At 36.6% G+C, this 25,337-nt stretch overlaps 2 protein-coding genes across 5 annotated transcripts in view; one reads left to right on the top strand and one right to left on the bottom strand.

The window, feature by feature from the left end:
• Positions 1-33: 33 nt before the first annotated feature.
• TRNT1 (tRNA nucleotidyl transferase 1) lies at positions 34-16,894 on the top strand. Of its 3 annotated transcripts, none has more exons than XM_063113881.1 (8): positions 34-74; positions 1,069-1,218; positions 4,803-4,996; positions 7,784-7,922; positions 11,294-11,420; positions 14,467-14,660; positions 15,489-15,742; positions 15,933-16,894. In XM_063113881.1, the coding sequence occupies exons 2-8, from the start codon at positions 1,092-1,094 to the stop codon at positions 16,179-16,181; spliced, it is 1,284 nt and encodes a 427-aa protein (XP_062969951.1). In that variant the 5' UTR covers positions 34-74; positions 1,069-1,091; the 3' UTR covers positions 16,182-16,894. The 3 variants fall into 3 exon arrangements, with proteins under 3 accessions (XP_062969951.1, XP_062969953.1, XP_062969952.1); XM_063113883.1 differs by having other exon boundaries at positions 14,467-14,600; XM_063113882.1 differs by lacking the exon at positions 34-74 and adding an exon at positions 626-876.
• A 90-nt stretch (positions 16,895-16,984) lies between these two features.
• Positions 16,985-25,337, bottom strand: part of CRBN (cereblon) — a 32,014-nt gene continuing 23,661 nt past the window's right edge. For both annotated transcript variants that reach the window (XM_063113879.1, XM_063113880.1), the window contains exons 6-11: positions 23,818-23,880; positions 22,514-22,598; positions 21,731-21,846; positions 21,211-21,275; positions 20,212-20,343; positions 16,985-18,980 (exon numbers count right to left, since the gene is read on the bottom strand). In XM_063113879.1, coding sequence (XP_062969949.1) covers positions 18,800-18,980; positions 20,212-20,343; positions 21,211-21,275; positions 21,731-21,846; positions 22,514-22,598; positions 23,818-23,880 — 642 coding nt within the window. In that variant the 3' untranslated portion in view covers positions 16,985-18,799. The remainder of the gene's footprint in view (positions 18,981-20,211; positions 20,344-21,210; positions 21,276-21,730; positions 21,847-22,513; positions 22,599-23,817; positions 23,881-25,337) is intronic.

The following is a 25,337-nucleotide window of genomic DNA, read 5'->3' on the forward strand; positions in this document are numbered from 1 at the left end:
CGACGTACGCTTGTGACGTCACCGCGCCTGCCGTCCCGGAAGTGCGCGCGGCGGTGGTGAAGGCGGCTGGGCTGGTAAGCGAGCGCGTGCTGCGGGGAGGTTTGGCGTTGACGGGAGCGGTCGACCCTCCGTTCCCCTGCGCGGCCTTGGGCTGTCCTCGGCCCTGGGGGAAGGCGGGTGCGGCGAGAGGCGTCCTCGGCACTGGGCAGAAGAGCCCCAGCGCGGAGGTCGTGTCCCCGCCACGTCCCGGCTGACCGCGGGCCGGATTCACTGGCCTTTCCCGGGGCCTTTTTCCTTCCTCGCGGCCGGGCCCAAGTGCGACGCGCCGTTTCAGGGCCAGGGTCCCCTGCGGGTTTTTCTAATTTGAATCGGAGGTGGAAGGTCACGGAGTCGGTCTTCTCTCCTCATGTGGCCTGGGTGAAGGGAACTTGCCCCTGGTGGGAAACGCCGCACCTTCCAACCCGCTCTTCCAGGAGTGGAATGGTTCTCTAGTCGTTGACATTAGGGTCACTTGAGAGCTGCTGTGCTCACAGAGGCCCACTTAGGGGGAGAACAAGGATGTAATGGTGGAGAAAGGAAGGCAGGGTGTGGTGGGGTCAGGAGAGACGGCACGATCAGGGGTCAAAACGGGGAAAATGGGAGCAGCAGACCTAAGTCATGGGAAAATACCTATTTAAAAATTCCTAGGCAATATCCCTGAGTTATTAGTTTCAAGTAGGGGTGGGGAGAAAGGATGATATCCACAGGTGACTATGGCATGTTCTGGAGGAGACCAGGTGTTCCTGCAAGTCTTCCAGTGACATTTTCTCAACCCCGTACGCCTCACGCTTTAACTACAGCCGCGTTGGGAGAGCACTATCACAATAGAATACCGTGGTAAGTTTTTCATAGTACAAAACCGGCTAGCCAGAGCATAGATATAGTCGTTGCTGTCCCTCAAATTGTCCCTTTTTGGGTTTTTCATCTGAGCAGGAGATGAATTTCTCTCAGTTGATAAATAAAATTGCAATGTGTCTGTTTATTTTCTTTCACTTTTAAATTGTGTGCATGCATGTGTTTGCCTTGTAGATGTTTGGTGACTTTCTGTCCAGATGCTGAGGTACCTGTCTCCTTGGCACAGGCCAGTACGGAGCTGTAGTTGGAGTAGATTGTTTACAATGAAGTTGCAGTCATCAGAATTCCAGTCACTTTTCACAGACGGATTGAAAAGTCTGACAGGTGAGAGATTAGGATGTCTTTTCATGCTTTGGAAGCTTGTGTAAGTGGAGAAGTACAGTGTCAACATTGTTTTAGCCAACATTCAGGATTTTTGTTGTTGAGCTAATGAAAGAAAGGATCAATTACAAGTAATCCAAAATCTATAGCCAATTTACTAGAAGAGGCAAGAAGTTTACTGCAATAAAAAGCATGGCTTTTCTGTATGCTGCACTAAGTACTTTCTGTACTTTATAGGATTGGTTTTAATCACTTAATGAAGATACATTTTTACTTGTTATATGGAGGAGGAAGCATGCTTAGGAAAGTGAAGTGCTTTGCCTACTTTTGTATAATTACAGGAGAGCTGGGTTTTGAACTTGTGAGCCTGATTTCAGAGCCCAGCTTGTAACCACCAAGTTCTATTTCCTTCCTGGATATAAGTGCTTTTTGACAGAATTGAAGGCAGAAGGAAGTAAGAGTTACCTCCATTTGTGCACATGCAAAACTTTTCTGGAAGAAACACAGGAAATGGCTTCAGTTGAGTCCCAGATTACGACATCATCTTCTTGCTGTTGCCACAGTTTTATGTGCTGCTTCTTAATGTCAGCTACTGATGTTGGTGAAGCAGCCACACAGCTGCATTCCAAAGCCTGGGTATTTTAGTGGTGGCTTCAGAAATATATCCAGCCGTGTATATAGGAACATGACCTAAACGGTGCTTTGCAACCCTGGCTGTCCATTAGATTTACCTAGGGAGCTTTTAAAACATACAGATGCTGGGGTTCTGCCCCCAGCTTACTAAACTGGAATCTCTGGGAGGGATGAACATCTATATTTTTAATAAGTCTCCACAGATAAATTCTCATGCACAGAAGATGGAGGAACCATTGTTTTAAAGTGACTCTCCTTGTATTAGTTTATTCCCAAAGCTCCTTTCCCATTCTTAAAATTAGATGATGGCTTTTCAGGTACACGCCAGAGGTAAATGGTACAGAACTTGTTGGTATTTTTAGATTCTGTAGGTGGTTTGAAGTTGAGGGCTTAAATTGTAAGTTTGGTTATGCTGATGCTTCACTGTGATTTTTAGTTGAACAGAGTTATGTAATATAAACTTTTCTACTAAACACGTTAGGTAAAAGATGGGTGAAATTAATTTTAATAATTATTTTAGTACATCACATTTAATTCTGTATGTCTAAGCTGCTATTGTTTCAACATGAAATTTGTGTAAAAATTATAAATGAGATATTTTATATTCTTGTAAGTCTTCAAAATTTGGCATGTGGTTAACACATATAGTACATCTCAGTTCAGACTAACCACATTTCAAATGCTCAGTAACCACAAGTGGCTAGTGGCTACTGTTTGATTAGTGTAAATCTGGAAGCTCCAATTTTGGGTTGAATTTGAGCTTATTCTTCTTTATATGCCCTTCTTAGCTCTTAATTTTCACCCTCTCAATTGCAAGAGGCCTGTTGGAAGAAAAAATAATTCTTGGTGGCCTCTCTCAGATTATTCTGCATCTTTTTGGAAGTTTCTGGATATTGGTTACCATAGATTCTTGGACATCTTTTATTTCAGCAATTACATTAGGCATACTGAACCTGACTTTAAGAGCTGAATTTTCTCCATCCTGAGAAATGAAGTCTTAAGAGGTTTAGAGCCTAAGTAGTGTGGTAAGATAGAGGTAGTGGTTGCTTCCAGGGTCCTGTCCTTGAGAGCGCCGAATCCTAACCACTAGACCACCAGGGAACTTAGGGTCCTGTCCTTGAAAGACTGGTGAAGGACAGCATGGATATTCCATATTCTAAAGTTAACTTTTTCCAGGCTATGAAAGATGTGGAAAGAATGGAATCTTTTCATGCAGTGCTCAGTAGTTAGAAAATCAAATGATTGCTTTGGGTGCCCTGGTAAAAATGTAGTGTTCTGTATAAAAACAAAATGTGCCAAAACACACAGTCTTTGTGATGGCTGTTGTACGGAGATATGTGAGGTTTAAATCCTGCTGTACAAGTTCTCAAATCCTAATAGGTGCTTGGCCATGTTTAAAATTAATTTTCAGTATGCAAGAATTTGGGAGGCTTGCATTTTGAGGTTGTGATTAGGGATGCTAGAACTCTGGTGTATGATGAGTTGAGCTGAACGCTTATGTCATTTACCTTCAGCCAAAGACCACCAGAGACTCACCAAGTTGGGATGTTACTCTTTCAGTGAGGGAGAACACTGACCGCTGGGACATCTTAGTAACTTTTTAGAAAGGACTTCTTATAGGATTCTGGCTTGTATCAGGACATTTTGGAGAGGATTTAAGGAAGTAGGATTTTGTAGTAGATCAGATGCTCTCAGAAGTAGAAGTAGATTCTATGATTGGGAATCTTAATTCTTACCTAGAAGGAGAGAACAGAGTGAGACTAAAACTGATTGGTAAGTACTCATATTAACTCTTATTGGGTATGTCTTGGACAGTGTTCATGATTTGTCTGTGCTCACATGTGATTAGAGTTGTCTTGTTTGTCTTGATTCTTGGTGCTCACAGAATGGCCTTGTCTGAAGTATTGATGTTCTGTGTAGAACACCAGAGCCTAGTTGTGAGTGGCAGGCCAGCTCGTAGCAACACCAGCACTTAGCTGGTAGTATCAGGCCAATTCCTGGATGTCATTCTCTAGGTTCCATACATTGTCCTTTGGTCATAAAGCTATAATCGACCTTGCCTAGTCGTACACCTATAGAGGAGTCAGCTGTGTAGTTGCTTGTAGTGGTTCCAGTGCACAGATATGAGTTGGTTTTAAATATCATATGTAGATTATCCTTGAAGGATTCTTAGCTATAACATTTATCATAAATGGTATGATAGACTAAGGTTGTCTGATGGCTTTATGTATGAACATATTGCCTCAACATTTATACACAGAGGAATACTTAAAAGAACACTTGACCATTTCTAAAGTATACACATAAATCGGGAAAGAGAAAGCAGAATTGTTTGCTTTATTCTTTGGTAATACAAATTTGTATTGATGTCCTTGAGGCATTGTGGAATTCTGAATTACAGTAGTCTCCCTTTATCTACGATTTCATGGTATGAAAATATTAAATGGAAAATTCCAGAAATATAATTCATTAGTTTTAAATCGGCACTGTTCTGAGTAGTGTGATGAAATCTTGCACTGCCCATCCCATCCTGTCCTGCGTGAGATGTGAATCATTCCTTTGTCCCCTGCTTTGTCCCACATATCCATGCTGATGCACCACCTGCCTGTTAGTCACTTTGTAGCCACATCAGTTATCAGATCGAAAAAACATAGTATATAGAGTTCAGTATTATCTTCGGTTTTGGGCATCCCCTGGGGGTCTTAGAACGTATCTCCCATGGATAAGGGGGGACCACTGTATCTTCTGAATTGCAAAGAAAAATTCTGCAACTTCCCTGCTTTCCACAGTTCTTAGAGGTATTCTACTATAGGTGTCATTTCACTTCTTTGGGCCATGTTCTCATTTTTCATATTAATAAGCTCGGTTAAATGATCTCTACTGTTCCTAACATATTGAAAAACCTTGTACTTCCGTGATTCTTAACCACACTGAAATAAAAATCTTTCTCTCAGAATTATTTGTCAAAGAGAATCATGAATTAAGAATAGCAGGAGGAGCAGTAAGGGATTTACTAAATGGAGTAAAGCCTCAAGATGTGGATTTTGCTACTACTGCTACCCCTACTCAGATGAAAGAGATGTTTCAGTCAGCTGGTGTTCGGATGATAAACAACAAAGGAGAAAAGCACGGAACAATTACTGCCAGGGTGAGTGAAAAGTTTAACACTCAGTTAATTGCGTTCCCTTTTTTGTAATTTTTAAAAAATTTAATAGTTTTTTTCCTGTTCAAAAAAGCAAATAACAAAAAGCCTAATAAAAATGTCAGTCTCCTTTACCCCTCTCTTAAAGCCTGCATCCTCCTTTGTTGTAGCCACTTTAAAAGTGATACTTACCTGTTACCTCATATTTTTAAAAAGATTTTGTATGCCGCTGTTTTTGTTTTTGTTTTTGTTTTTCATTTTCCAGTGTTAAGATATTATCTATTGACTTCCTACTAGAGAAGATGATTTATTACTTTCCACATCCCTTCTCAACAATAAGCACGTATAATTCTCCTTCCCCTGTCTTCACGGTCTATTTCTATCATAATTTTTGGTTAAATCAATATTCAGGGTTTGCATTTATGACTTTGTATTTTATACAGCTGGATTATGGATTATATTATGATTACATTCTTCTGTTGCATGTTTTCTGTGTTTACTGCAGTTAACAGCCTTCTTTGTTTACATGGCCCTCCATACACCACTAATCCATTTCTTTACTCTGTGTCAGACTGTAAATTTCTTCTCAAAAGATTTAAACATATCAAGTTTCAGCTTTCTATCTTTTCTTTTCTTTTCTTTTTTATGGTGACATCTCACTTGGTGAGTGCTGTCTTCCTGCTCCAGTTTCTAGGAATTTCCTTGGCCTCTCTTGTTAAGTTTCCTGAATCCCCATGTGATATTCTTTCTCGGTTTATGCCCTCATTTTAATAGTCCCAAACCTGAGGAAGCCTTACATGTCTGAAAATATTTTTATTTTAACTACACACTGGTTTGATAGTTTTGTTGGCTATGGAATTCTAGGCTGGGAATAATTTTTACTCAGGAATTTAAAGGCTTTGTTTTCTAGCTTCCAGTGCTGCCACTGAGAAGTCTTGATCCCACTTAATTTCTCCTTTGTGTGAATTGTTTGAAGCCTGATCCCCCCTGCTCCCGCCCCCACTTTTGGAAACGTTTCTGATCTTTTTATCTGTGGTGCTTTTAATTTCAAGATAATGCGTCTTGGTTTGGATTTCTTTTTTTTTTTTTTCTATTTTTATTTTTTATCGTGCAGGGCACTTAGTGAGCCCTCTTGTGTTTCTTGTATAATTTCATCCCCTTTGTTAAATGTCTTCTCCTTTGGGAACTCCTATTATTTGGATGTTGGGCCACTGGAACTGATCTTCTAGTTTTACCTTTTGTTTTCAGTTTTCATGTCTTTTATTTTACTTTCCAGGAGAATGCCTTAACTTGATCTTCAACCTTGCTTTTGTATTTACAACTTTTGCAGTTTTTTAAATTTTCCAGAGGTCTGTCTTAGTGTATTTCTTTTGCAAGCTACCTGTTCTTATTTCAGATGCAGTATTTCCTCTTATTTCCCTTAGGATATCAGTTGTAGTCATTTTGACAATGTATTTGTTTCCTCTGACATTTTTCTGTCTTTCATGTTGGCTTTCCTTAAATGTGGGTATTCTTTGGCTCACTCCTTATCTTTGGGTAAAGCTCTAAAGTGTTGGCAAAACAACTTGAGGGCTTTATTTTAAGTTTTGTGTGGGAAGTGTCAGCCAGTTTGTTTTGAGACTCCAATGTCGATATCAATAGGAGTTTTCATTAGGAGAAATCAGATTGGAATCCCCCAGTGTTTTGCCAGGGAATAAGCCTGGTTGTTAGCATTTCGAAAACCAAGTGGGGAAAGGGACGAGGTTCACGTCGATTTTCACTTAATCTTGTTTTCATTGTAATGCTTCACTGCCATGATCATGTGTGCCTGGTGCACCAAGTTCTCATTATTTTTGGTTCAGCCTTTCTAGAGAGTTCATAATCCCTGGTTTTCTCCCTGGATAAGATAGGAATTCAGGGGTGGGATAGGGTGAGATCTGATTGTTACTTACAATGATTTTCAAATAGTTTTCCTATTTCAAACCCTTTCCTTACCCTTTGCCTTCAGGGATATTTGTGTCTCAAATTCCTGAGTTCTGAGATTCTGTAGTGAGAATATAGATATAACTTGTACCTAGAGAACAATATGAAATTGAGAGGAATCCTAGAACAATTCTGCTGATCATATTAGCTTTCACTTCCTAATGAAGAGATTCCAAACTCCTGCTTGGCATGTAAAACTCTGCTTTCTACTCCTAAATGCCAATATGCTGTTCATGTGGTGTACTTTCTTTTTTTCATATGTTCATCTTCTGCACTGTGCCTTTGGCTGTCTTTTCTCTTCATTGAAATGTTCTTCTCCCCACATCTGCATGTACAGATCCTACTTATTTTTCCAGACTCAGCTCAGACGTCAACTCTATTACAAAGCTACTCAACTTTCCCAGCTGGAGGTAATCTCTCTTTCCAAGATATGTGCACCACTGTAACTTCACTGGTGATTAGCAGTGAAGGACCTGCAGATCTGTTAACTATACTTCTTCCTGTATCAATCTTTTGTCAATGGTATATATTTCATAAATTTACACTCAGCTCTTTGCAAACTGGAGCTATTAGAAATATTTCAGAGAAAAGCCTGAACTGAAATTGAAGAACCAGAGCTGTTCTGAGGCTCGAACTCATTCTTTGGACCTGTTTTTGAATGTTGTGGACATCTTTCTGTTTCAAGGTATATGTATACCAGTTGACTTTAAAAAGATATAACTCATTGTCAGGGCTTCCAGTACCATGCCTTAATGAAGACAAATTATTTTTTTTCAATCTATCCAGTGATACTAAAAACTAATTTTTTAAAAAACATGTATTTAATTGCAGCTTCACGAAGAAAATTTTGAAATTACTACACTACGGATTGATGTCATCACCGATGGAAGACACGCTGAGGTAGAATTCACAACTGATTGGCAGAAAGATGCTGAGCGCAGAGATCTCACTATAAATTCTATGTTTTTAGGTAATATATGGAGATAAAATAATGTTTTAATTTAGTCTATCAGAAAGCATTCTCAAGTGAAACCTGCATTCTGGAAATGTTCTCTAACTTGAGAAGTTGCATTAATTTCTTGTAAGATACAGTATAGCATATTGGTTAAAAGAACGGACTCTGGAGCCAAAATCCCTGGGTCCAAATTCTAACTCTATCACTCACTAGTCATAAGATGAAAGTGTTAATATTAGCTTCTTTGTAGGGTTGTTGTTGTGAGAATTAAGGGAGTTAATAATTGTAAATGCTTGGAACAGTGCCTGACATATACACTTTCAGTCAGTGGTAACTTAATAACTTCATCTAAACAATGTTAGCATTTCAGGTAAGCACACGTACACACGTGCACACAGTCTCTATCACTTTTTTTTCCTCTGCACTATTTTTCACATATGCATGTTCATTCTTTCCTCTCTTTTTTTTTTGGTCTTTTTCGTGACCGGCACTCAGCCAGTGAGTGTACCGGCCATTCCTATATAGGATCCGAACCCGCGGCGGGAGCGTCACTGCACTCCCAGCGCCACACTCTCCCGAGTATGCCACGGGCTCGGCCCTTTCTTTCCTCTCTTTTCAGTGCCCTGGCACACATCATGAATGACTTCAACACCTTTTTTACGGCTGAGCATACATACAACTTCAGTTTCTTAGCATTGTATTTTAGGAATCATCAATAACCAGTCAGAGTTGGCACATAACATGAAACCTGTTTGTCACTTCAACTTAACTTTTTCATTACTGAAAGCGATGAGAATCATATGGGGGTAGTTGTGAGTTAGGTTAGTGTTTTGGTACATTATTGGTGCATCATTTTTTTGTACTTTAAATTTTAGATAAACCCTTTATGCTTAACACTTTGGGTTAGAAAAGAGAAGGATGAACATCTACTCTTCATAACCTAGTTTGTAGCAACAGTAGTGGTAAAAGGATGAAGTAATAGGATTTGCTTCATGGGATGGGGAAGAAGGTTGTAGGCCGAGGTGGGATGTCTTGCTGATTACATTAATGACAAATACCATTTCTAGGGTATCTACTAGGTTCTAGGCACATCAGTGGGCACCTGATACACATTATCTCATCTAACCCTAAGAAAAACTTCATAAATGCTAACTATTCTGACTAGATCATTATGAAGTACATGCAAGTATTGGAACAAAAGACTGTATTCTACAGACATGTACAATGAAAAAAATAAAATTTAAAAAAACGGTAAAATATATAAATAAGTAAACAACAACAAAAACATAAAGTGAGCATTAAACCTATTTGACAAAAGAGGAAACTGAGACTTAGAGATGTTAAATAACTTAGTTCAGGTCACAGAGAACCCTGATTTGAGTCTGGGTTTCCAAAGCCTAGGTGATCTATGACCATAGGGAGCCCAAATGGTGTATATTCATACTTAGAGTAAACTGCTCCAACACAAGTGCAGTGTACAGTCTTGTCTAACTGCCTTCTCATAGCATACTTAACTAAAAGAGAGAAACTAATATTCTCTTCAACATACTGTTTTATAAGAAGAAAGTTATTCTTTTGGTACTACTGTTGTCTACCGTTTGCTGAATTCTTGTAATGTACCAGGCCCTATTCTAAGCATATTATGTAAATTTAATCGTCTTAATAACTGTATGAAGCAGATACTGCTGTTTATCCCATGGTAACATACCCAAAATTGCCTAGCTCATAAATTGTAGAATTAGGATTCCAACTCAAGCACCCGGGGACTTTTTTGTTTGCACCATTTTTTGTGAATGGACAGTAGGTTCAAAATTGAGGAAGTGTGAAAGGCTGTGTAATGAAGTTTCTTGATCTCTAATAAACAGCACATCCGTTTCACCACAGCCTTGCTAATTAACAGTGTTATCAAATATTGGGTCTTTGCCAATCTAATAGAAATCTGAAAAATGCTATCTCAAAAATTTGTACTTCTTATGACTAAGGTTGAAAACTATTTTTAAAGAGACCTGTATTTCCTTTATATATCTTTAGCCCATTTTTCTATTTGTATGGTTTTTAAATTTATTTTTTCTTTTTATTTTAAATTTATTTTTATTGAAACATAGTTGATTATATATATTTTGGGGATTCAATGTTGACATGTTGATCAAATCAATATTACTAGTATGTATATTGTTACAAATTGTACTTATTCTTTATGCTCCTTGTCCAATCTCTCCCTCCCACCTCCCACCACTAATAACCCTAGATTTCTTCTCTCCCTCTGAAAGAGTAATGGTTATTCGGTTGATTTGTTGCCTAGATGATCTGTCTAGTGCTGAAAGGTGTGTTCAGGTCCCCCAGTATTGTCACAGATCAGATGCTGCTTCTGTCACTCTGTAATGGGCTTTGTGGAGAGAGACATCCTATTCTTTTCTTTGGTCTCTGCTGGTGACTCTCCTTGTGTCAGTGCACTCCAGTGGCTGGTGGACCATCTGTGTGGTGGTTGTGACGTCTAGCCACTTTCCCGGCAGCCGTGGTTGCTGTGGTGGCTGTGGTAGGCCACCCACAGGGAGGTGATATTTTTGGCATGCTTCTTGGTGCTGGTTGTGTGCCTGGTTGTGGATGGGGAATCCAGTCCCTGGCTCCATGCCCTGGGCCCTGGTTTTTAAATTTGTAAGAGCTCTTATGTATTATGGAAATTGTCCATTTATCTCAGTGATAAAGACATAATTTTCCCAGAATGTTATTTATAACTTTATGCATGATGGTGGTTTTTTTGCCATGCAGGCATTTTTGATTTTTTATGTGGTTCAATTTATTAATTATTTCTTTGAAGACTCTTGGTTGTGTGTTTTGTTTTCTTGAAAGGTCTCCCCCATTCCAGGATTATAAAATATTTTCCCATGGTTTCTTCTGCTATTCCTTTATTTATTTTTGGTTATTCTTGTTTACTTTCTATATTAACTTTTTTTTTGTCTTTTTTGTGACCGGCACTCAGCCAGTGAGTGCACCGGCCATTCCTATATAGGATCCGAACCCACGGCGGGAGCGTCGCCGCGCTCCCAGCGCCACACTCTCCCGAGTGCGCCACGGGCTCGGCCCTCCATATTAACTTTAAAGCCAGCTTATCTAGTGTCTTGTCTCAATCCCACTTTATACAGGTCTTGCATATTTCTTGTACAGTTTATTCTTGGATGTATTATCTTTTTAGTTGTCATTGTAAATGCAGCCTCTTATTCTGTTGTCTGCTGTTTGATAGTTGATATATGTGAATACAATATATATTTTAATTTCATAACTCTTCAACTTGTTGAATTTTTACTGTTTGTGAAAGTTTTTTGCTGATTTTCTTGTGTTTTCAAATTCTTATTTACTAGTGGTTATTTCCTCTTTCTAATGAATAGGTTTTGATGGTACTTTATTTGACTACTTTAATGGTTATGAAGATTTAAAAAATAAGAAAGTTAGATTTGTTGGACATGCTAAACAGAGAATACAAGAAGATTATCTTCGAATTTTAAGATATTTCAGGTAAGAATTTTTAAAGTTAATTTTAAAAATAAAAAATGTTAGTTTTTAATGTCACCAGAGCACAATTCTGGTCATGTGAAATAGCAGGTCAGTGTATAAAATAGTGACATTACAGATACAGATGTCTGTCTCCAGTGAAGACTTAGCAACATATGACTCAGGAGATATTACTTAGATATTTTATACTGTATTTTCATTCCCCAAATATACAAATACTTATTCCATTCTGTTTGATTTTTTCTGTAATTCTGCTTTAAATTGTTTTTTATAAATACCATTTTTCTTTTTCATTGAATGATATTTACTCCATTATCCATTCATTAGCATTATGCTAGGTGTTTTGAACATAGGAATGAGTGAATGAAAGTCTCTACCTTCATAAGGCTTTCAGTCTTAGGTGGTCCTGGGAAATCTCTGAGGCCTCCTCACAACAAAATGATATTGGTGAAAGGAAAATACCTTTTTATACTCATGTGACCAGTAAAAAGTCAAAGTATGAGAGACTTCAAAATGTTTGTGGAGAAATGGAATTAAAAGATAAAAATAAAAAATATAAACTTTATTTCTCAATGTAAACTCCATCAGGTTCAAGACAATTTTGTAAGTAATGATACCAGCCATTTATTCCATCCCTAAAGAACTTAGGGTCCTGGAAATTTAACCCTGTCAAAGTAGACTTTTTTTTACATTAACTGAAGAAAAAAAAGGTGCCCTTTAAACATTTTTTAAGATTAGAAAACGAAAAGAAGTCAGAATGAGCCAAATCAAGACTGTAAGTTGGGTACCTAATGATTTCCCATAGAAACTTGCAAAATTACCCTTGTTTGATGAGAGGAATGAGCAGGAACATTGTTGTAGTGAAGGACTCTCTGAGAAAGCTTTCCCAGGCATTTTTTCCCTAAAGCCTTGGCTTTCTCAGAACACTCTCATTATAAGCAAATGTTATTTGTTCTTTGGCCCTCCTGAAAGTCAGCAAACAAAATGCCTTGAGCATCCCAAACATCTTGCTATGACCTTTGCTCTTGAGCGGTCCCTTTGCTTTGACTGGTCCACTTCCTTCTTTTGGTAGCCATGGCTTTGTCTTGAAGATTGAACTGGTAAAGCCATGTTTCATCTCCTGTTGCATTTTTTTGAAGGACTGTTCCAGGATCTTGATCCCACTTATTAAAAATTTCCACTGAAAGCTCTGCTCTAGTCTGTAGCTGATCTGGACGCAACAGTTTTATCACCCATTGAGCAAAAAGTTTGCTCACCTTTAATTTACCAGTCAATCGTATAAGCTGAACCAGTTGAGATGTTTATGGTTTTTGCCTTTGTTTCTACCATTATTTTGAAAGAAAGTGAGCTGCAATGCTGGGTACCGTTCAAGCTTTATTAAAGAAATCTGCTGAGCTGCACTCAAAATGGACAGCCCGGGGCTGCCCTGAAAATGGTGCATAGCACCAGGTGTGGGGGTGGTAGAGCTTATATAGGTATGTTGGTGCCAAGAGCTGGGTGATGTAATTCTGGGTTGGGGATTGAGTTAGGTCATGGGAATGGAGAGTTCTGCGCATGCGGAAACACTGAAAGTTTCATTTTCGCTGAAACCATGAGGCTTCTTGTAAAAGAGAATGGGGGAGGGGAGGAGGTGGACGGTGCCATTTTGTACTTGGGATTGTCTAAAATGGCACTGGTTATGTTGCAGATCTATTATGGTTGTTGGTCCTCTTCAATTAGGGTATGAACAAGATTAATTTTTTTCCTTGCAAGTTGATCTGGACGGCCTACCATGGCAGGCTTCATCTTCAACACTGTCTTGTCCCTTCTTAAAATGAGTTATCTGTTTGTAAACTGCTGATTTCTTGAGGGCATTGTCCCCATAAACTTTTCTAAAGTATCAGTGATTTCAGCAAGCTTCACTATATTCCATCAATCTTCACTTGATTCCATCCAAGCTTCACTATAAATTTGTTATTTGTTCTTGCTACAATTTTAGTGGAATTCATGTTGCTGTGATAGGGGCTTTTTTCAAATTCATGTCTTATTCCTTCTTAGTGCTCGAACTAGATCCTGTTTAGACATGTTATAACAAGTTAGTATGAGTTTATTGTAGTTGAAAAAACTTTTGCAATCCATGCATAGTCTTTTCATAATATGCATTTTTTGTGAACTTTTTGAAGACTCCTTGCATAAAGACATACTTAAACTTGGATAAATTTGGTAAGTATGAAATGCATGGATGGTTTTGTGGGTAGCAGTGATTTTTTTAAAACTCCAAACCCTAATCTTTTTAAAAAAACTATCCTAACCGGCTAGTTTTCTTACAGTGATATATTTTTCACTGGTTGGGATCACTGAGAAAATATCATAAATATTTTGTTGCTAAATGCTGTTTCTCTAAACTTGAGTTAAACTTGCAAATGCAAACAGTCTCCTTGTACAAATAACATAGGTCAAGACTTAGCTATAGTTACTTAGCATTTAATTTAGGTAACCAATGAATTAAACTTTAAGGGAATGAGTGGTAGAACAGAGGTACTCTTACTTTAAGGGCTTCCAATTCTGAGATTCCATGAAATACACTCCAGTTTCTATAACTTAGATTTGTTATATTTGAAGCTCTTCATTAAAAGTATTCATCTGTTGAGACAGGCAAGCTTTGAGGGATTAAGACAGCTCCCGTATGACACTCCAGTCTTGCTTTGGTGCCTTTACAATAATGCTGTTTCATTCACCTGCTATAAGTGCCAGTTCAGGAACTGAATTTGGTGGCCCTGGTGAGCATCTCAGTCAGTGATCTGGAAGTGAAATTCAGACCTTGGGGTTCTACTTCTTGCTAACCTGAAGAAGGTTATTTATATTTTATTAGATCTTGGGTTTTCCCATCTGGGAGAAAAGAGGTATAGAATCAACTTGATGATTTTCAAGATACTCCTAGACCTAACTAATTCTATGTAATTTTTCATTAAATAGGTGTATGGGGATAATACCACTAAAAATGAAGAACAGATTTTTCTGGTGATATGTCAATAAAGAGGTAATGCATTGTGAGGATTTTGTCTTGTAGGTTTTATGGGAGAATTGTAGACAAACCTGGTGACCATGATCCTGAGACTTTGGAAGCAATTGCAGAAAATGCAAAATGCTTGGCTGGAATATCAGGAGAGAGGATTTGGGTGGAACTGAAAAAAATTCTTGTTGGTAACCATGTAAATCATTTGATTCACCTTATGTATGAACTTGATGTGGCTCCTTATGTAGGTGAGAGAGAGTTATAAAATGTTTAAATTCTTGGCAATGAAACATCTAGTTTAAAATTTCATAGGAAAAAATTTTTGACTCATTTGGTTGAATTATGCTTAATGGAGAAATAGAATATTTTAAAATAAGGTAAAACTTGAGAGTAGAGTAGGACAGTTTTGTTATGGGGAGGGAACAGCTCAAAGACAGCATAGTGTAGTCATACAGAGTGGCCTCTGGAAGACAGACCTGGGCTTGAATGAGGCTCTGCCACTTATCAGCTTTGTGGCTTGGGTTAGTTTCTGATCTCAAAAAGGGGTTTGAAGTTAGTAACATCTAATAGAAGGGCTAAGAGGATTCAGAGAGTTAATATATGTGAAACACTTTTAGAAGACAGACTTATCCACAGAAATTATTCAATTAATGTTATAATTAAATATTCACAAAAGATAGGGTTATGTAGTTTATCACACTTCAGGAAACGTGTATATTTCAAATAAAGACATAACTATTGAATGAGGTGGGTGGGTTTTATGATAGGATATCAGTGGGAAGTCAGGAGTTTGTGATTGGAAGACATATCCCTTGTGAATCTGATACCACCATCTCACCACTGACTCTGGACCTCCTGATACAGTTTGTTAATGGAAACAACATTTTAGGAGCTTCCTCGAGGTTTAAAGACTTACATTGCAGAGAACAGCAATAATGTATCACTGATTCACCTGTAAGATGGAGCATCAGGATGAGTGACAGGGCATTTCTGTATACTAAATCAGTGATTGGTTTAGGATATGAGTGTTTTGCCCCCTCACTAAAAACAGGTGAAAAATACTTTTGTCCCTACAGGTTTACCCGCTAATGCAAGTTTAGAAGAATTTAACAAAGTCAGTAAAAATGTTGAAGGTTTTTCACCAAAGGCAATGACTCTTTTGGCCTCATTATTCAAAGTACAGGATGATGTCACAAAATTGGATTTGAGGTTGAAGATTTCAAAAGAAGAGAAAAACCTTGGCTTATTTATAGTTAAAAATAGGAAAGATTTAATTAAAGCAACAGATAGTTCAGAACCACTGAAACCCTATCAAGACTTCATTATAGATGTAAGTATGTATGAGGCTCGGTCAGAATATAAATCATCATTAATTATAGAACTTTCAGTTGATTCTGTGGATTTTACTTATGTTAAATGAAAAATTTCATACTGAGCATTTAGTATTTGAATTTTTGGATAAGATCACAAGTGAGTGTTCTAATGTGTGATGCAACTAAATGTTTGATTTTGACACTTAGTCTAGGGAACCTGATGCGATCACTCGTGTATGTGAACTACTGAAGTACCAAGGAGAGCACTGTCTTCTAAAGGAAATGCAGCAGTGGTCCATCCCTCCATTTCCTGTAAGTGGCCATGATATCAGAAAAGTGGGCATTTCTTCAGGAAAAGAAATTGGGGCTCTATTACAACAGTTGCGAGAACAGTGGAAAAAAAGTGGTTACCAAATGGAAAAAGATGAACTCTTAAGTTACATAAAGAAGACCTAAAACTGATGACAGCTGGTTATGAAGAAGTGGAGGATTTTTGGTAAGCCTAGTTTTTTTCCCCCCCTCTCAGTGAGATTTTAAGAAACTACAGCAGAATAAAAGCCAACTTGGAGGATTTCTTTTGAAGAATAAAGGTCTTATTTTGTGAAATGTAATTATAATTCAGGCACTAAACTGAAGTCTACCTCTTCTTAATCTGATTTATATCATGAACCTTATTCTTTTTGAACAGTTCCCAGTGAGAAAATTACAGTTGGTTTTTCCTATCTTAATCTGTTTAGATTTTTAAAAAATTTTATTTTTTTGCATAGGGCAGTACTAAGATCCTAGAAAGTGGTAACTGTGTTGAAGAAAAAGATGTTTATTAATGTTTGAAACTGAAATAACTGGGTTTTTTTACGATTGTCCATAAATGTCAGCTCTTATCTAAATTACAATAAACTTGTACCTAAAAAGAAAATAGGAAAATAGTTGACACGTTTCCATCCATAAAATATCCTGTGTAAAATGAACACTAAATGTGTCCCAGGTGGCTGGCATTCATACATACAGGTTTGTTTTAGCAAGCTCAGTTTTAGTAGGTAGTTGATAATTTTTTCTGCCATAGTGACTTCCTTAACTATGCAAAGCCTAGGAAAGTTAGTTATGGACTTGAGCAGTACTCTTGAGCTTATTATTTTAATAAAACATTTCCTTTGGTATTGGAAGACAAACGTGTTTATGTGTTATTTGTTAGTATATTTCAGGTGCCTTATATAATAGTGATAATACTCCTGTCTCATTGAAGTAAATGTTATTTCCTTTATTAATTAAAAGATAAGGCTTACATTACTATATATTTTCTCTTTAAAGATTGAGCCCTGAATGATTTCATTTGGTAAACAGATACAGAGCACAAAGTATTGTTTATTTCAGCTGCTATATTCAAACATTTGTACTCTGTGGGCAAAAAGCAGTTTTGGACTTGATAAAACAAGTTTGCAGAGCATAATATTTCTATTGAAACCCAACTAAAAGGAAGTGTGACAAACAGTGTAACTGGGATTATGTTCCAAGAGAGGGAGCCTCAGAAAAAACTACACCCGGGTCAGTAATTGAATGCGTTATAAAATAATATATTGAAATATTAAATACTACTAAAATACATATTTGGACCCAACATCACAGAATTCCTACTATCCCATGTAAGGAGTTTCCACAGTCTGGCTTTGTCCTGTGTAAAAAACCTTTTAAATAGTATTATATGCATGTTTTTACATATCAGAAGATTTATTTGCAAGTATTAGTAAACAACGTAAAAATTCTGAGATAACGTCTTTCGGGGGCAAAGGTAAAAGCAATGCTTCCTCACTGCAGCTGGTTTAAATTTCAATCTAAAGAGAGGCACTATGCTACTGAAAAGAACTCCCTGGAATCCAGTTAGTAGAGTAAGTTTTAGTGCAATGTAAAACATATGAACAACCAGTGAAGTCTTACAAACCCAAGATTATTAGTAAGAAAGTGGAGTTTAGAAAAAAAAAAATGACATTGTATACAGCACACTTCATAACTACCCTTCCTTGAAAATACTGAATAAGGCAGGGGCAGATCCTAAACAACAGCATTCTTAAGTTGTTTTTCATTTATTCTGTTTTCATAATATTCAATAGATGATTCCAGTCAAGGCAATCAAAACCATTCCATGTTTGGTTTAAAAAAAACAAAAGAAATTTTAACAGTCTGTTTCTGGCCTCATCCTATAGGTTAGCTTTTCTTGCATAAGTTATGTAAAGTAGTGAAGGACTATATATAAAATCAAAGTTAATTACACAAATGTGAAAGGACGCACTAAACCCTTGAATACATAAGCAAAGAGGTAGGTGGCAATGCAGTCTATCTAGAACTTGATCTTATTTCTTACACCTAAATTATTTGCTTGAGTAGATATTTTACATAATTTAAACAAAGAACATGTATAATTTAGTTTTGCTCTTATTTACTTACAAATTTTCTTCAATTTACATTGAACTGAATGGCCCACAAAATAAAGTATCATTTCTAGTCTCTATGAAAGAGCCATGTTTTGGCATTTCTGCCCCACAGTAATTGATGAGGTTCAAATTAAACTTAAGCTTCGAAATATAGCTTTTGTATGGAACAGAATAACTGGGGTTGTAGTTCAAACAAATACTAAACAAATACACAAAATACTGTTATTCACTAACAGATAAAGGAAATGAAAACCTTATTTTTGGGCTCTTTAATATTTTCAAAATTTACAAATCAATACTCAGAGAAGCTAAAGAAAATTGAAAGGAACAAAGCCCTTTTAGAATAATATACATTGTCTTGCCTCTTAAAAGAACATGTACCGTACTTGGCACCTGAGCTCTCAGAACGTTCAATATTTGGAGCACTAGTGCAAATATGCTGTCCCAGGATCAAATAATCAATTTCACATTATGGGAATTTAAAATACGTTCTGCACAGGAAACAATCTCATTACTTCCAAAGATTAACTTAAATCTTCAACTATAGCTTGACTAAGAAACTGCAACCCTCCATGTAATGTTGCTGTTTACTTAAGTACGTATCAGGGGCATAACTTTGTTAGATAACTTTATCCCTACCCTATCTATTTACAAGCAAAGTATTACTTTGTCTGGGCTTATTTCATCTTCAGTGTCTGGAATCGTAGGCAACAGAGCAGATCGAGTTAAACCCCAAAATTTTTGAGGTGACATGTCTTTTTTGGTGGCTGTAAATTTCCATCCAATATGGCTTGCACAGATCTTACACTGGGCAACAGTCCAGGCATACCTACAAAGATAAGGAAACACATTTCTGTACTCCATGCTTATTATCATATAATCCTGTTATGAAGACAGATTTTATAGCCAAATTCTAAGGATTAAGAACAAATATTCTGAGCTGAGATTTGATCCATGTAATTCCCTGAAACAAGCCTCATAAAAAGATTTCTAATTTGTACATTTCATATGGTAATGCATCAATCTACATAATATAGGTGACGACTATGCTCTTAAGCTATGTTTAAATTTTCCCTTGATTGCAAAGAAAGAAAAAGAGTCATTACCAGTTGGTTGACAGGACCACATTGTAACTTGCACTGGCTTTTTCCTTTGTTGTTTTGTATTGCAGTTAAGTTAGAAAATAGCAACCATTGGCAGAACTCAGCACTTTTGTTTAAGTTGGGTGAGGCAGGGGGATAAAGAACATGTTTCATATAAGATTTAAGACCTACTACTCTAAAATAAGAATGATTGTCAATCTAACCGGTAATAAAAACCATGGTATTTTTCTTCTTGAGATAAATAAACCATGTAATTGTGACCAATTCCTTATTCTTTTCCTAGGTATAATATCCCACATTTAGTAGTTATATTAACAAGTTAATTCTAGTTTTAGTCCTTAAGAAGGGTGCCAAATAACATAGGACAATCCAAGTGACACAGTCCTAAGTCCAGAATGGTGAGTACAATCAATTGCTAGTCCCTACTCAGTCTGCTGCTTTCAAAATAAATGATTGATAGGGCTCTTGAAGATAGTACAGCTGAGGAAATGTAACAAGTTCCCAGGTGATGTTGCTGGTCTCAGGATTATATTTGACAACCACTGGGCTAAAGCAAAAAAATATTAAACTGAAAGAAAAGCAGGATTCAATAGTTTCTGCATCTTAGTCTATCACTGCTTAGGAAACATTCTCTGATTTTAGAGTATTACAGACTATGGTCCAGACGTAAATAGTTTTACTAGGTCATAAAACTGTTGAATTAGGTGACAGAAAGATGAAATAATTTTGGATTAACTGTGTAGTAACTCGAGGACCTGAAGTTGCCATCCTTTTTCCTCCCTTACTTCACATTTGTAGCAAGAGATCCAAAAAGTGCTGTAGATGCATCTAGCTACTCATGAAATGAAGAACATTTGAATAAAAGGACTCTGGGTGTTTCTGCCCAGTTAAAGTACACACCCCCCCCCCCCCCCCCCCCCCCCCCCGCCAAGAAATCAACCACCAGCATCATATTACCCAGGAAACCAGCTGTGCTCTGTAGAAGGTCGTCCTATCAGATTCAGGTTGCAAGCCTTATACACAGTAAGCGTCTCATGCACATATCCATGAGGATTCACGTAAGCTGCCATTGGCCCACACAAGGATAAACTAAAACAGAGAATCAACATGGAGGATAAGCCAAATGAAAAGGAAGTCTAATTCTAAATGGTTAGATTTTTTTAAAGTTCACCAAGAAATGGGGTATGAGCTATATACTTTTAAATCTTTTAGTTTTAAAAAATACCAGAATCTTAGTATGAAAACAGGAAGTTGGCATACAGCCCAGTTTTGTGTAGTCTAGCTTTCTGTGATGAGCCAAGGGGAAACTCTACTCAAGATAAACATTGTAAAATATACAGAGTTCAGGTTCATCTAAAGGAGTCTGAGAGTGTCAGTGCATGAAAAGGTCCTGTGTGGTCATCCTTGTGCAGCTGATTAGTCTGCAGACAGTGTTTCCTTTCCTTGATTTATAATTCTGATGAATTTGTCATAAAATGATTTTAAACAGTATGTCAAAGCATCAGTATGTGTTCAGAAGCATGTCTGACTTTGGCCCTCTATGGCAAAACTAATGATTGAAAGAACTATAAAAAGCCTGAGGCATTCATGTTAGATCCTTAATCATAAGAAGATAATCTAATATGTAGATTTCTATAGACCTCTTAGATATTCTAATATACTCAGATTTTCAACAAGAATTTGGGGGGGGGGGGGTTGCTCAGTTGTTTTACTTTACCATGCTTATGATCTATGAATAATCCCTTACGTATCCACTGTTGCTTTGAGTACCCAATCAGAAAGACAGCCTTACCCCAAACTGAGTTAATTCTCCTTATTTCATCTGTCAAGTGGTTGTAATTTTTAGGTATTGGAGGGAAATATATGGAAAATGGAAATACAGTCTTGACTATAATTCTGATAAGGCAGTTGGAAATGTATTCAGAAGTGTACTAAAAATATAAATAAAGATCTTACCTGAATATTTCATTTTTGGTTGTTATTTCTATTTCTTGACATTGTTTACAGCAAAGGGAAGTACACTAAAAAATTTGAGAGAGACTTAGTGGGAAAAGTTGGCATCATTTTATTATGTAATTACATAGCTCATCAAGAAACTTAATTTTAAAGATGGAACAAGGAAAGCACTGAGATCTGCCAAATATTCACTTATAAAACTAAATGACCATCTAGGATAAAGAAACACTTATATATAACCACAGATGTTCCATGTAGAAATCAAGTATTTTCAAAAAGTTTGATAAAGGTATTCATATTTGAGAAACACAAAATAATTCAAGTTTGTCTGCATGATCCCAACTGAAATGTTTAAATTATACTTTAAAATATTTTTAATGTAAAGCATCACAGGTAAAATCGTTTTTCTTACTGCAGGACTGCTTACTAGACTGTACACAGTGCTATTGGTTCCAACAGTGCACCCTACTTCTCTAGCCTGACTGATCATGGGTATCACAAACGCATTCACTCTACTCACTTTATTCATAATGTCTAATTCACAGCGAAGGCGTTGGATAGCACTACCAATTTTGAGGAGCTGAATTCTTAATACGTCATCAATAGGAAGACAAGCAGCTACTCTGTAAGAAAAATCTTAAAGACATGGTGGATTTTTCAAGTTTTAAACTTAAGAATCAGATGAGCAACAGACACCTTATGAATCAGATAATATCCTTTTGAAATCAGATAATATCCTTTTGAAATAAACCATCTCTACAGGGTTCCTAAAGCACACATTTTACATAACTATAAACAATACTAAAATACATCAGCTATCAAGTATATCCATAAGAAGCTCTAAATGTAACTTCTTTTCCCATACGCGACTTATTTTCTAAATGTCTTGTTTTAAATTAAACATAAGCTTGAGTCCATGGCAGAAGACACTTAATTTGCCAAGAGACTAGAAAAATAAACTGTACCTTATAAATAGATATAGAGATTACATGTAAGTTAGGTAAGTCCTTGGAACCAGGGTCACTTCTTTTAAAGGCACCTTAAAGAACGGGGAGTGTTTTAGATGAGAGCCATTTATTGCAATTTGAACTTTTTATGGAAAACTTGCCTAAAATTGGAGTGCTCAGAGAATATAAAACTTTTGTTAAATTAATTTTAACTCCAAAGTAAAGGAAATGTGTATGCTTTTCAGAATTAAAATATTAATCGGTAAAAAAAAAAGTCGATTTGATGAAATAGAAAGCATATAAAATTTCTTTTAGAAAACATAACAGGCCACAGGAAAAATACTGACTTTTCATACCTATTGGATTTGAAGGAAGAGAATCATCTTTTAGATTTTCATCCCATTCACGTAGCTGTTTCTTGATTCTGTCCATTAAGGTTTCCTTGTTTAAAACAGAAATAGCCATGATAAAGTTCACATACTAAAATTTACTGTCAGCTTTCCACTTCTTAATAAAACTAATATATTGGTAGCAATTTAAGTCATCACTACATGGTAAAATCTCAGTTCCATCTGAGTCTCAGTTTAAATGTCTCCATTTTCTTATGCAGAAATGATCAAGCCCCAGCTCCTTTGCCCAGCATTCAGTCAGCTTTCCGGACCAAGCTTCTCACCTAGTCTGTCTACCCCAGGGGCACCTGCTCCTAACTGCCTTTGTGGATGCTCTGTTCTGGCCTCTCTCCTTTCTATGAAGCCTTTTCTGACTCAGTCCATGCCCTTACAAACTGCACTAGCACTTGCTATCTACATAGCTTACTTGTCACCTATTTACTACACAGAAGTGCTTACTTAGTATCTTTTCTCAAGCATACACACAAAATACTCTTGTATAGTGTGTGGCTCAAAAGCTGCTGAAGGGCAGAAATCAACTGCAGCTTCCTTTAGTGTCATGCATGTCTTAAGTGCTGAAAACCTACTTGCTTAGTTTTTCCAGGACTTCCGATTTGTGGGCAAAGTCATTAACCAAGGGAAATGACTAACACTTGTTGAATGGCTATTGTGTGCCAAGTGCAATAGCTACCATTATCCCCATTTTATAAGTACTTAGAAAAGTAATTTGCCCTAACCATAAAAAGATAGAAATCAGGCACTAGTCCCTATCTTTGTGTCCAAAACCCAGATTCTTTAAACTATTCCAGCAGTCTCTTAGTTTTCCAATATGGCAATGTCTAGTGTTAAACTTTGAGGATAAAAATCCTTGTGTATGCATCAATTAGTAGACTAGTGATCAGGAGATATAAGTTAATATACTTATTTAGAGGAAAAATATTGTTATATAAGGATTCTTTAATTTTCTAAATGTAACGACCAGCCAACCCAACAAAATTTCAAATGCTTAACAAACCATAAAAAGTCTCATAATATCTTGTCCTTAATTTATAAGCCACTAGGAACTGTGCAAAAACTAAAATTTCTGTATGTAAGGCTGAATCCTTCCAAGAATATCTCTGACTCCTGCCTGTTTTACTTTATGTGTAACAAATAGCATTAGTTCTAAAAAGAAAATAGCAGTAATTATGAAAGTCTATGTTTTGTTTTAACAACCTTTAATTATGATGTGGTTTACCATAGATATAATAAGTTTAAGGTAAATTACTTACAGCATCATATAAGGAATACAGCCAGCGAGGCCATGAAGTCAGATTTGCACAATGAAACTTTCTCTGAAAAGAAAAAAAAGTCACTGAAAAAACCCCACAGAATAAAGATTCTAATGGAAAAATCATCATTTGAAAATGATTTTGGTCTACGAAAACATTTTCTAATTTTAAAAACATAAAAATTTTTATAGATAACCCCATAATAGACGATTATCTCTTAAGTTTGACAATCTTTTTACATTCTTCATATATGTACAGCTAGAATCCTGACTTCTAATAGAAATTCAAATACTAAAATTTCAATACTGAAGACGACTTTGTAAAAATAAGATGAATAACTAAACACCATGCTTTTATTATGACTGCTTTAGTTGCCTTTATACTAGTAATTACTTGTCCAATATTTACAGTGAAAACCTCAAAGTACAATCCAAATTGTCTTTATGTAAAAACTTTCTATGTGTCTCCAAGAAGAATAAAATAATCATATACTTGAGACTTCATGATCAACTTCTCCATTTCATAAAACTCAGGGCAAGGGGAAAACCCCTGTATATCTACTCCAGTTGTTGTAATTGGGATCTGAACAGAAGCATGCCTAAATTCATATAAAAATGTGAATTATACTTAAATTCCTGTAGAATTTCAGTATTTCATGGGAAGACTCAATATCGTTAAGATGTCAGTCCTCCAAAATATACATGCAATGCTTTATCAATCAGAATGGAATTTATAAGCATAATTTAAAGTTCATTTGGAAGAATCAATGTGCAAAGACAAACTTTTTTCAAAGAGAAGCATATGGTCTATAGGACATATAAATCTGACTGAAAGGATGGACTGCAGCAGTGCTTTTAGCAACAACAAACCGGAAACTAACCATCAACAAGATAACAGTTAAATACATTACAATATGTTTGTTCACTAGGTAACACTCTGCGACTGATCAAACAAGGCATATTAAACCTACAGAATATAAAGAATGAAAGCATTTTCAAAAAACATAACCCACATGTGTACAAATGTTTGTAATTTCATTGTAAATAAACTTAATTGACACACAACATGATACATGGAACTCGTAGGGGAAAGGAATAAGGTAGATCAAAAGGACTTTTAACAGATAACAAGAAAAGCAAAGTAATATTTGAATCTACACTTGCACCTGCAAGATTAAATGAGTAGGTATGAAATGGGGAAACAGGTACATAGCACACATGAAAAGGATCTAAGGACTTAGTAGTTAATGATAGTTATCACATTCCTCCCACAATCTATTTTAGCTATATAAGAAGTCTAGAATCTAAGAAAAGACAATGCTACTCTATTCCATGACAGTCAGAAATGAGCAGTAACTTTCAGCCATGAAGGGGGGGGGGGGGAGGAAACTTTCATTGTCAAAGAGAAAGTCTTGAGTTAACATCAGAGATACTCAGTTTGGAGCTGTCTCTCAGGGGAGCACAATACTTGTTTTCAAATATTTTAGAAACTGCTATGTGGAAGAGGACACACTTGTTCTG

Source organism: Cynocephalus volans, chromosome 11 (assembly GCF_027409185.1).
Source record: "Cynocephalus volans isolate mCynVol1 chromosome 11, mCynVol1.pri, whole genome shotgun sequence".
NCBI lineage: Eukaryota > Metazoa > Chordata > Mammalia > Dermoptera > Cynocephalidae > Cynocephalus > Cynocephalus volans.

Coding starts and splice junctions, on each gene's coding strand:
- TRNT1 (XM_063113881.1), top strand. CDS start 1,092: ATGCTGAGGTACCTGTCTCCTTGGCACAGGCCAGTACGGAGCTGTAGT. Junction 1,219..4,802: donor CGGATTGAAAAGTCTGACAG/GTGAGAGATTAG, acceptor TCTTTCTCTCAG/AATTATTTGTCAAAGAGAAT. Junction 11,421..14,466: donor CGAATTTTAAGATATTTCAG/GTAAGAATTTTT, acceptor TTTGTCTTGTAG/GTTTTATGGGAGAATTGTAG.